The 13,449-nt window shown below is 35.9% G+C and overlaps 1 protein-coding gene across 1 annotated transcript in view; it reads right to left on the reverse strand.

The window, feature by feature from the left end:
* Positions 1-2,962: 2,962 nt before the first annotated feature.
* Positions 2,963-13,449, reverse strand: part of LOC134657189 (homeotic protein Sex combs reduced) — a 53,816-nt gene continuing 43,329 nt past the window's right edge. The window contains exon 3 of the mRNA XM_063512746.1: positions 2,963-3,959. Coding sequence (XP_063368816.1) covers positions 3,655-3,959 — 305 coding nt within the window. The 3' untranslated portion in view covers positions 2,963-3,654. The remainder of the gene's footprint in view (positions 3,960-13,449) is intronic.

Below are 13,449 nucleotides of genomic sequence, written 5' to 3' on the forward strand. Positions count from 1 at the left end.
AAATCATATTAGAGGTTTTACTGTAGTAGTTTCTGACATCATTTGTACCATCTTTGATCGAGATTAAACTTTCGTGAGACTTATTTTAAACTGTTTAGACGTCAACGGATCGCTTCTCGCCAATAGCGACTAAAAATTCAATTGAGTGAAACCGTTGTCGTCTATACAGTGTACCATCTTTCTTAACTTACGCTTTGCCGGCTCCGTCCATTGAAAAATGATGGTCGCCACCGAACACTCCTTAATGCAAGTATCGCAATCGTCCAGGTTTCCACAATCGGACGGACAGCGGAACATTAATAATATTAGTCATACGGCGATTCGCGTTCTTTTTGTCACAGTTTTGTATGGGATCGCGGAGTCGGAAATTGTTTTCACCCGTTTAGCAAGACATGACATAGGTATCTTGCCTGTATAGGTTAGAACCAGACCAAGACAAGTCTGCAACGGTTTTGATAGCACACGCAGTGCAAATGTTTTTTTAAACGTCACATTTCTATAAAATTACTAGCTTCGCACGGGTTAACAAATATACATAAACCTTCCTCTTGAATCACTCTGTCTATTAAAAACACAACCGCACCAAATCCGTTGCGTAGTTTTAAAGATCTAAGCATACATAGGGACAGACAGACAGCGGGAAGCGACTTTGTTTTATACTATGTAGTGATGACGTATAGATAACACTTGCTTTCAAAATCGTTGCTTGTCTCGTCGTTGTTTAATCGTTGTTTAACTCTATCTTTTACAAGGGTTTTTCATTGTCAACCTATCTAAATATCCAGCGGCCAAAAGGTTAATGTACCTATTAAGTAATTTTCCTTTCTGTTAAAACATTTATATAACGTTACATAATATTGATAACGTAGGTAACATCGACTATTGGTATTTTTACGGTAACAGACGTCATATAAAATTATGCGAGATTTTGCGTTTCAAGCTTATAAATTGTATGGAGATGATATCTGTCACCGTTCCCTTGATGGTCACAGAATTTTTTCTTGAACAGAGATCAGATTGTCCAAATCTAACTAGCTTGGCTGCACATCGGAAACTTCAAATAAGTAAATACAACTTAGATTTTTTTTAGTATTGGTACTTCAGGATGTTTTGGGTTCACCGTAGATACCATGTCCGCTTAGAAGTATTATAAACCATATCAAACCCGAATTAAACCGTCGAACTGACATGCGAATGAAAAACAGTCCAGCACCAGACGTCCGCGGCATCCAATGAATCCGTATCAAAACTGTATAAAAGCAAAATATTCTGACAGCATGATTTATAGGTCCAGCCTCCGATACGCAGCCGCGACCTACAAACTAAGGCCTTCATTTTTCGCACTCCTTTTGTTAGGCACGTGGTGCTCCCCTCGCAGGTTCGGCTGTCATGTCATAGCTTCCACGTCATTTATCATAGCTCAATACGCTGCGAAAGGCGTCTTGCTGGCGCTTACACATTTCAAAGAATAGTTCGAAAGCTTTCCTCTACCCACCGCTATTTTCTATACCTTCAAATTTAGTCTCATTTCAAAAAATCATGTAGTACTACGATCATTAATACGTTAATTACTTATTTTAGTTTATGGATAACGGAGTAACAGAAAAACTCATGTTTCTCTTCATAATTTATTTCATCTTCACCAATTTTCAAATTTGATACATTTTTATTCATACAATACAATAATTTAAATGAATAAGTAGTATACTTCACTAGAGCTCTCATTTAAAACTGGAATGAACGATAAACATATTCGTATTTAGTTAAAAGGAAATAACACAATTAAAAATAATGATGGCGAAGCGTGAAAATGAAAGATAGAAACAATTTGTAGATAAACGAATTAGGCCACTCGCTATTGCACAGAATTCATAGAAAAAAGTCAACGTAAATGATACAATGATGTTATGTTACATTATGAATTTGAACATTTCTCAATTCAGTTATACTAAATGACATATCTAATATTTACAAACAATAAATAAAGCAACAAATAAACTAGCCGAAAGTAAATGAAATCAGCACTTTTCAGGCATACTTTCCGAATGAAACCAAATATAACCAACTCAAGTCGCACTGTTTTTACTTAAGAATAAAATTTAACAAAATATCACAGTTGACCACGACAATCCTAATAAACATGTGACCATAATGCGACGACAAAGGTCTGCCCATAAAACGAATGTAAAATAAGTCAATTATACAACCAATGTTTATACTCAAGGGAAGAAACTATAGGACCTTTTAATTGCTAAGAATATTAAGTACATTTACAAATACGACATTAAAGTTTTTAAAGTACGAAATAGAGTCATTTGAAAATGTTATAATTGGTATCGTTTGTGTAAACTTTAAAAAATCCATATTCGTAATCTAAATAATGTTAATTAGGTATCATTATTAGTATTTATAGGATGATAAATACTTCTGTTATTTACAACTAAACGACAGGAACATAAAACAGTTCTTCGGGAAGTTTACTGAAATATATTAAACTTTTCACCATACCTATTAAAACATTACGTATATACAATAAGAAGGAATATCTACCTATTCACAGTTACTATATTACTGAGCTTACAATTATCACTAATTAAGTTCACAGCGCTTTTACAAGCCCTCTCTAATTTAAAATGTATTTATATCTGGTACTAGACGAAGTAAGTATAGCAACCCTTAATAAATTTGATAGTACATACATACAATCATTTTGTATTACCTCTGTTGTGTTATGCTATCCCTGTACAATTCCGAATTTGTTATTTCTGAGACGGCTTATCTACCTACACCTAAGCTGCTGGGGGTCTAGCCAAGATGACAATCGTCGATAGAAAACGCCAATCGAAACTTAAATACCTACTTAATGTATGGAAATATTTACTAGTAGTAATTTGACTTTTCGTACTATCTGTCACCCCAATACATTTTTTCTTTTCGTTTGCTGTTTGTCGATGTATATGATTATCACCTTGGCTAGGCCCACTGGAAAGCTAATCAATTTAACCCTAACACGAATTTAGGTATAATTAGGTATTGATTAAGCCATCGTCATGTACACTATTCGGCTCTCAGTTGTCTTTAGGAATAACATGCAATTCGAATCATAGCTTATGACTAGGTAAATTTCTTTCTACATCAAATTTAACACTATTTTAACGTATCCCAATAGCATTTACCATAAAATATTACACTGTGATTTTTAGAATAAAACTGAAAAAACATTTTGAGACTTTACAATCAGTACAGTAGGATCAACATCTGGTCATTAGTTCAATACAAATAAAAGAAACTAGCAGGTAAATATTTACGTCTGCCAGGTACTTATGATATCCGTCGATCAATCGTATTATTTAGGTAGTTTTACACTTAAAGATCTTTGTATGCACATAATTTTATCACTGCAATCCTTCTTTACGTATCTTGAAACACACACCACTTATTAGCGTCACTATAACGTCACAATCAACAATTTAACAAAATTAGGCTATCAGGTGGAAATTTTTCGAGCAGCGAATAACTGATCCAGTCTGGTCGCTGTAGCATCTCAGACGCCGGCGCGGCGGCCTCTCGATGTTACATACAACCCCGCGGTACCACGGCCGACTGTTTACCTTAATAAATCAGTTATCCGCTGTTCGAAAAATTCCACTGATCCTATGCGGAGAGATGCGCAAACTGACTCGGGTGAAGGTCGAATTGGTAGGGGTGGCCGTAGGGATTCATATGGTACGGCACTATGTTCATGGACGCCATCTTGTGCTCCTTCTTCCACTTCATTCGCCGGTTCTGGAACCAGATCTTGATCTGGCGCTCCGTGAGGCAGAGCGCGTGCGCGATCTCGATCCGTCTCCTCCGCGTCAGGTACCGGTTGAAGTGGAACTCCTTCTCCAGCTCTAGCGTCTGATACCGCGTGTACGACGTCCTCTGACGTTTCGTCTCGCCGTTGGCATTCACCGTACCTGAAAACATAAGAAGGATGTGTTACAAGGTGTCAACAGACAGGTGATTGAGCGGTATTACATTGCATAATTGCGTTAAGTATTATTCTGGTCACAAAACGTGAGGCATGTTAATATTTAGAACTGAATGTCCGTTTGAGCGCCAATGAATAGTTGGCTCGATCGGCTTCGTGCCTTGCCACGCTTGCTCGATTGTGATGTACTGTAGCACAGCTCGCGGCACCTCGCTCGATTCAAAACAAGATTTCTATTGAGAAATACGAACACTATTGTGCAATTAATTTAAATTTATTTCCTAGAGCTGTCATGTTCCTCTTAATTTATTACGTGCGTGTTACTAAAGTTTTTCTAATATTATCAGATTTGGCACTTGTTTATAATTTTGAGGTAGTACAGTTGGTCTTAGTGAAAGGGTTATATTTATTTTAACTTCTGCCTATCCTAATGTATGTTAATGTAACATTTTTATAGATTTTTTAAGAGGTTGAATATAAAGGTCGAGCAAACTGAAGGTTTACTTTGAAGTCGTCAACAACGGCTCGGCTCTTGCGTAAGAATGAGTGATAGTTTTGTTTAAATTGCGCTAATACCTACTTACCACCTAACTGTTTTTATTTTTATTGGGATGTTTAACAAACCTATAGTCGTGTCACCTTTTAACTCTCAGTCAGATCTAAAACGTTCCGTCCGTCAAATATCCAGTGCTCGACAGTAACTCCCGCCGCTGCGGCCGCCGACATTCCCGCACCGATATCAAAGAGCTGCAGTGACGGCGGTATGACAGAGTCATGGGTCGCATGCTGCACCTGTCACTGCGCGTCGCCCGCCGGCCCACCACTTGGACCATCTTGGACCCTTGCCAGCCCCGTGATCGATACGAGGCACGTCTCGCCTGTGTCTACCAAATTAAACTGTGTCATTTGTTATTTTTCTTCAACTAGACCACAACGCTAATGAGTTGGATACTGCTTTAAAGCAAACGGTTCAAACACCTGTAAGCGCTTTGAATTATGAATGTAACAGTGTTTAAAAATGATCGCGATATTTGGTTGATAAAGAAAAAGTTGTAATAAATTCCAGTCCGATGCTTATTCCGGTGGAGTTGTCAGGCTCGTGTCAATAAAGATGTTTAAAGAAAGTATAAATATGCGATGCGCCCGCTCTGGCCGGTATCGGTAAGGCAACAAGTGAGGCCGCGGCAAAAACCCTTCGCGATTGATATGTTAGTGACAGCCTGATGCACAAACAACTGAGTGACAGTTTATTTTACCATAATCCTTGTTCAGAAACGAAACGAATGGATGCAATACGAGGACATTGAATATCAATTCGAATTCACAAATATGGTGATAGAGTTTAAACGCTAACATCAAGTATCTTATTTGAATATCTATTCACTTTAGTTCGATCGAGCACATCCGGAATCTGAATGAAATAATGCCAATCTCTGACTGCAATTTTGCAAATTTATCATCGTTTTTCGCAATGATGTCTGGTTTAGAATGAAGTCATATGACATTTAATATGTCCAACAACTATTCATGCCATATTTCAGTTACTCTTGTATCTGCAAAGACAGATTACTCTTGAAAGTATTTGTAAAGATTTTTTTAAGTGTTGAGAGTTTTCTGATATATTGTTTGGCTGATATTTTGAGTAGGTACCTAGTTAGGTACTTACCTAGGTTACCCGTTCTTCCCTTTTAACTACATTTAGACTTCTAGGTGAATTTAATTTATGCTTGGAAATAATATTACAACCAACGTAATAACGAATTAACTATACATTAAAGAACCTTTTTTGCATCAACTTGAATTGTTCCATCGACAGTGAGAGAGTGAATATTTCCAAAAACAGAAATGAATATTGGTAAACAGGTGAACTGAATTTCAGCTCCAATATTGCAGTGAGCGTGCAGTTGCTATAGGTACCTAAAAGTTTCAGTTGGATTGCCCACGGTAATTGATATCTTCCAGAAATAAAATTAGTGTATTATTAAACTATTCAAGAAGACAAGACTTGACAAGAAAGACAAGAAGAGAAAATAAAAGAGATTTGCTTAAATGTCTATGACGGAATCCTTTTATATCTATCCACTCGCACTTCACTGGTTTTTGAGTCCTTCTAGGTCAAATGCCATTGATATTCCGTCTGGCTGATCTAGACATATTGCATGGTCAAAATTAAAACGTATAACACGATATTTAATAATGGATGAGCCTGAATTTACAATCTAAAATAGTTTCTGTCTGGAAACTGGACTGGATTTTTACATATAAAACGATTTGCAACACACATTGTAGGTACCTATGACTGTCTATAACCTATAACTGAATTTATTAATGCAACTGGGGAACAAATCAATATTGTTTATGGCACCCTACTGGTCAGGACGTTAACCGCGTAAGCTGAAGACGCCGGTTCGATTCCGGCCCACGCCACTGGTGGACTTGGTCACTTTTTCTTTAGTGTATGACATCTATTTCAATTTATAATGGTTTCATGGCCTTAAAATAAACTTAATAAAACAAATGGATAGGAAAAAAATGAAACGCGCCATTAAGCTGCTTAGAATATATTTCCTATCAGCCGCATATCCTTCCATCAACATACACACATAAATATCAGTGCCTCCAAATACGCAAACATAAAAATGCTTGGCGATAAAACATCAAAGAACTCATGATTAATGATATCTAGATGAAAACAGAATACATGTAATAAAAGTGTCACATAATAGTTCTTATTTGCGGCTGTAGAGCTTGTAAATGTTAACTATATCGTTTGGAGAATAATAATAAATAAAATAAATCGCAGCCGAATAGTCGTAAAGATCGTAGAGTGGAGTTATGAGTTGTAGTTAATGCTCGCTTACGATTATGAGCATAATAATATGATCCTTCATCGGTGTTGTCATCGGATGTTAACTCTTTATTACACTTTTAAAGAATTAATTAACAATGTATTACTCGTACTACAATGTTTTTGGTACTTTTGTTAATTTTTACTCTTACTTAAGGTGACGGTAGAGGTGGGTAAATTTTCAGATTCTGTCAATTTACCCCATTTCACACACAAGCGCACTTCACGCACACTACCTCACTTTACTGGGACAGGTCATTGACCCATCAAGTTTTTTTAAGATTGCGTTTTGAGTTTAGTGTTAACCACTGACCTCTTTTGAGGAACAGAAACTGTAAAAACGTTCCATTGAAAGAAGAAAGAGAAACAATACATTAAATCTTGCTCTCCTTGTCTGTTCATGTCACACGTGACGTATTTAAATTCTAATTTAATTCATTTGATTGTTAACTATTTTCTGCATATTATGGCTTTGTCGAGATATGCGTTTTGTAAAGTTAAACCGAATAAACCCAGATGTCATTAAGTCAGATGTAAAATGTTATTTACTACTCTATACGGTTATTCATAAGGCGAAAAATCAATTCAATTAAAAATTTAAATAAATAAAGTTTCGGCAGGGTGGAAATTTAATTAAGGCCGACAAAATAAAATTTAATAATATATGTCGGCTGATGTACCCCTAAGATCTTTACAGATTTACTTGTACGAGTATCCTATATTCGCTATTTATTTTGCTATTAAATTTATAAAATTAAAATAAATAATTAAATATTATACTGGCATTCCACCGCTATTATTTCAGTGCTGAACTGATTATCTTCGATCGTAGCCTTGATGATGTAGTTGTACTTACACTTACGGCGGTAGGAGCGGCAATGAACCCCGCGCAGCGTAGAACGAGAGGTGCGTTGGGATAAGTGCATATACATATAATTCTTCGTGCGTCTGTCTGTCTGTCCGTCCGTCTGTCACAGTCTATTTTCTCCGAAACTACTGGACCAATTCAGTTGAAATTTGGCACACATATGTAAATTTGGCACACAAATGTAAATTTGTGACCCAAAGATGGACGTGTAACGTAAATAAAATGTATTTTAGAGAATTTGAAATACGGTAGCCATTTTTGGGGGGGGGTAAATGAAAAAATTAAAAAATATGTTTTTTAAACTATATAGTGTTACATATCAAATAAAAGAGATCATTGTAAGAATCTCAAACATAACTTTTTTTATAATTTTAGGATTAATAGTTCAGCAGTTATTCATGAAAATAGGCAAAAAATGATCATTCTCCGCCCACTTTCTCCGAAACAACTGGATCTAAAATTTTGAAAAAAAGTACACAAAGTAGTTCTTTACCTATATATGTCAGGAAAATCTATAAGAAATGTGCAGTCAAGCGTGAGACGGACTTAATATACGGAACCCTTAGAATGCGAGTCCGACTCGCACTTGTTTTTGTTTAGCTCTTATTAGGTTTAAGGAGTTTTATGAGTGAAAAAAGAAGTTTTTTGTTTTATGTGCCCGCGTTATTGCCGATCGATTGTGTTTTAAACGATAATTAGACAAAAAAACTTGTTTTTCACCCAACGAATATAGATCCCCATGACACATCTTCCAAGTCGCCTTTGGATAGGCTTAATTTTAAAAATAATTGAAATAATGTTCTATATCATTCATACTTGCAAAAAAAGACTAAAAATAATTTACGTGACCAATGCTTATTATTAGTAAATATCTTACAATTTAATATCTGATATATCACACGATACAAAAAAATGGCCGCAAAGTTAAAAGTTTATTTATTTACGTTACTAGTCCATCTTTGGATCACCGACTCTTTGTCATATGTGAAAAATGTGTACCAAATTTCAATTGAATTAGTCTATTAGGGGCAGACACACGAGTGATCTTAAAAGGGATTTTTTTCTTGAATGATTTGTATGTACTTACCCCAACGCACCTCACGTTCCACGCGGCGCAGCGTAATCAGTAAGTACCTAATAATTAGTGTCCGACCGAAACACAAATTTCTGTATATATAAATATTGTTGTCCTACTTGCTCGCCAACTTTTGGTCTTTGTCACATAGTTTAGTTTCATAATACGAAGTACTATTTCGTATGTTTCGGCCAGGCCGAAAGATTCGGCCGTTTTTTGGCCGAAACCGAAACTACGGCCGAAACATGATTTTATGGCCGAAACCGAAACCGAAACCGAATCTTCGGTCGAACACTACGAATAATCACAATGGTCTTAAGTACCACAGACCCTACTGTCGCTTAAGTCCTTTATGCCAATCTCTGCCTATTAGAACTTATAAAAAAAAATAAAAAAAAAGAAACCGAGTAATTATATCCAACTACCGAACCTGCTTACAAATTTTCTCGAGATATTTGAGAAATGTGATATGCAAAGGAGAACATTCGAACAAACGAAAGTATTTTTGCCCAAGCTGAAACGGAGACCTTCGCCTACGCTCGGTCAGTGATGGTTTAGGTACAGTCAGCTGCAGGTCACCCCTGCATAGAAGATTGTATGCAGGGGTGGTACCTTTTCTCTGCAGCTGACTGTACACCTATAAAAAATTGTTGTACCTGCTGCAATTTTATACCGGTACCGTACTTTATATTTCAACAGGTATAGTACCTTCAAAACGAAGCGGTATTGATAAATAATAACGGTACCGTACCGCCTATAAATAATAATAATAATTCAGCCTATATACAGGGTGGTCCAAACCTTGACGTCCAAAAATTTTTTTTTAGATTCCTCACGTCGTGGGCTATCAGAATATACCCCATGTATGTTAGCCGATTTTTCGTAGTTATCGAGTTATGATTTTTTTTTACTTTTAACTTTTCATATGAAATTCCGGGGTTCCCATACAGAGTGGCTAAAAAATAACTGCATTTCCGTTGCCAGGGAGGTTTTGGGATTATACTGAGCAACTTTTACAATGGGGCCAACCCCGAAACCGCGAAAAAAAATTACCCTTCCATAGAAAATGGACTAGCCAAAATGTATAAAAAGCCAATTTTTTTTTCGCGATTTCGGGGTTGGTCCCATAATAAAAGTTGCTCAGTATAATCCCAACACCTCCCTGGCAACGGAATGCAGTTATTTTTCAGCCACTCTGTATGGGATCCCCGGAATTTCATAGGAATAAGAATAAGAATAGAATAAGAATAAGAATTGTTTATTGCCACATACATGAACATAAAATAGAGTTAGAATTACTTACATAATAAAATAAAACAGTTGTTATCATATACAAAACAAAAGTGAGAAGATCTTTGTATTAGGCACAGGGTTCCAGTCTCAGCGTGTGCCGGGCCTAGGTGCCCGGCGCTGGTTTTCAGACCGGTCCCAGACTAAGGACGGTCGGAGAATATTACCTACATAGGAAAAGTTAAAAGCTTAAAAAATCATAACTTGAAAACTACGAAAAATCGGCTAACATACATATGGGGTACATTATGATAGCCCACGATTTTTGGACGTCACGGTTTGGACCACCCTGTATAGACAATAATCTCAACGCTAGCTCAATGCGGATTGGGGACTTCACACACAGCTTTGAATTTCTTCGCAAATGTATGCACTACGAGTATGCAGGTTTCCTCACGATGTTTCCTCCTTCACCGAAAAGCTAGTGGTAAATATCAAATGATATTTCGTACATAAGTTCCGAAAAACTCATTGGTACGAGCCAGGATACCAATGAGTTTTTCCTTACCGCTTATACCGTAAAGAAATAATGCAGTCTCTGCTTTGCACGATTATTGTGTGGACATAATTCTTATAATCACCGAAACATACATACCTCTACGCACAGAATGTCATTGAAATAAAACATTGTTTTTTATAGTAAATTAATATAACATTCGATTTATACACATAACAATAAGCAGGCCAGGCCGCAGCGATATTGGCCTGTAAGCTTCATCTCGGTCTCCAAATCCGCAAAACTCGCTGGTACTAAATGCTGGTCTTGCCGTTATTAATTATCTTGATTCTTGAAGATTATCAGAACAGCACGTTACGTAATCGCATACATAGACGGAACGAACGTCAACAAAGTAGGTGTAGACACTGCAAGTCTTTAGGTATTAAACGAATTACGCTTCGTATTAATAGATGAGTAATATTTAAATGAACATATAATATTCTCTAACATAAATACAAGATTACAATTAATTGACATCAAAAGTCATTGACGTACAGAAGTCATATACATTTTTATAATGACGCAAAATTGATACCAGCATAATGAAAATCAATCCCAATCAGTAAAACGAGTCTTTAAACTTTTTTCATTTTAAGCGGGTTTTGAAGGAACAAGTTACTTAAATTCGATTGTAATCGTATTGTTTTAGGATAATTTACTGCTGTTTTCGACCGTTACGACCCGTAAATAACAACAACTCACATTTAAAATTTGACTGGAGCTCGACGTGATTATATTTATTTACCCTATTTTATGAAATACAATTTATCTACTGGTATACATTTTCGTATGCGTATATGATTAAATGTCTTTATTAATGTCAAAAACGAGCTATGACGATGTACACGTCTGCTTCGATGCAAGGCCAACGGCCATCTGACTCGAAGAAGAGTTTTGAGTGATGTCGTCAATGTATGGAAATTATACGAAAGTTTACATTTGGGATTGAATTTCTGTGTTGTATTTGTGAGTAAAAATATAAGTAGATAATAATCTGGTAGTTTAGTTATCTAGCCTTCAAAATCCCACAACAACTCAATTACTGTCAAAGACAAAACTGTAATGCGTCTTGCTCAAACGGAACTCCATATTTTGATTTTTGGACACTTTTAGTGTCGATTTGTAGAGAATTACAGGAAATAAAAAAAAATATGGCGTGAAGAGCCGGTACACGGCTTCTTCGTGAACAGATTTGCGTATAATTTAATGCAGTTATTAATCATTCATTGAACAAATTGATTGCACAAAGTGAGGTCTAAATCGAAAACGTCATATACCGTCCCCTTAAGTAGGTAGTAGGTTCTCGTACTGTATGAATATTATTTGTGTATAAAAACCGCTCCTAGCGTTTTGAAGGAAATGTTACTCTTTCAAAGAATGTACAAAAACGTTACAAAAATGTTTTATTATTCTGAGGTCATGTTGAGTAAGAAAAATTTACTGTGTAAGTATACTGTGTGTGCAAAATCATTACCGAAGTAAATACATTTTCAAAAGCACAAGTAAATTTTCTGCGCTTAAAATATACATCAATTAATTTCGTACAAATTAATTTCATTAGTTTTTGTAGAGTAGTATTTATATTTGCTTAGATACCTAATAGGCTCTTAGATAGTAATTGCATGGTTTTAATTACCTTATTAACATACCTATATGTATTAGGAGATCGTATATTAGGTACAGGTAAGAATGTGTTTACTGGATTTTACACAGATTCAAATCCCCGTCCTTGTTTAAGTAAACATTCACCTACACATTATAGGTAAGTGTATGAAAGGTTTTATGAACTTTTGTCAAAAATCCACAGAACCCGGAAACGGTGGTGGTAATGATATGTAAAGGAATCAGGCATCAAGTGAATGTCGCTAGGCGGCTGCGGCTCGGCTCCCATCTGCCTATTACAGGTATCCGCCGAATAGTAAGCAGTGCGGCGCATCACCATATTCACCGCACGACTAAAAACACATTAATCAATGTGTTTTTTGTTCCGATAAAGTTAAGTATGGCTTTATTCTTATTGCTGGCGTGGTATAGGATAGTCAATAGATTTCCGCACTGTGGTCTGGTTGGTTGGTCTCGAGGCCTTGTAACTTTGGTTTGAGATTCGAGTTGCCCGCGCTTTTGTAACAAAATGGGATACAATACAATACACGTCATACACGGCCTGGTATGCATCCGGCAACAAATGACGGACAGCTCAGCTGTCAACTTGCAAATTTTGGAATGGAAATATAGACGGGTTAGTCTTTGGATAAAATAAATAATATTTTAATTTTAAAATATTACCTAAAGCCTCAAAAATCTTCATGGCCGTTTCTTTTTGTCAATCAACGACAATAAATGATTAGAAAAATAATTTATCAATTTGTTTTTCTGTCCGATGTTTTTACCTAGCAATGCAATCCTGAAATACACGACGAACTGTCTAGCTTGCGAATAACGAATATAGAAAACTTAGTACCAAAATGAAACTAAAAAATCAATTTCCAAAATTATACATTGTGTTTTTTTAATTAAAATATGGAAAATTAGCCAGTTTAATAAAAACTCATACTTAGTAGTTGTCACGGTCAAGCTGAGCAATTTTTGGAAATTATCTATGTGCTGAGTGATAAGGTCGAATATGCTCAGCCCTGAGGCTAAAGCTATAGTGATGACAGATGACGTGACTGCTTTTTAAATATACATATGTAATTATATATCTATTATCATCGTTGTCCTTCTTAATCAGGTCTTTTTACGGGTCGGGATAGACAAAAATACTAAATAGTTTTCTGGACGTCTGAAATTTATAAATTACTAAGTCCAATAAATTCAATATTGTTACTTTTTTTCATTTGTGGGTCATATAAGCTGAATCTACCTCTGAGATTAACATTTAAAAGCTTGATGTAGG

This window comes from Cydia amplana, chromosome 2, assembly GCF_948474715.1.
Source record: "Cydia amplana chromosome 2, ilCydAmpl1.1, whole genome shotgun sequence".
Taxonomy (NCBI): domain Eukaryota; kingdom Metazoa; phylum Arthropoda; class Insecta; order Lepidoptera; family Tortricidae; genus Cydia; species Cydia amplana.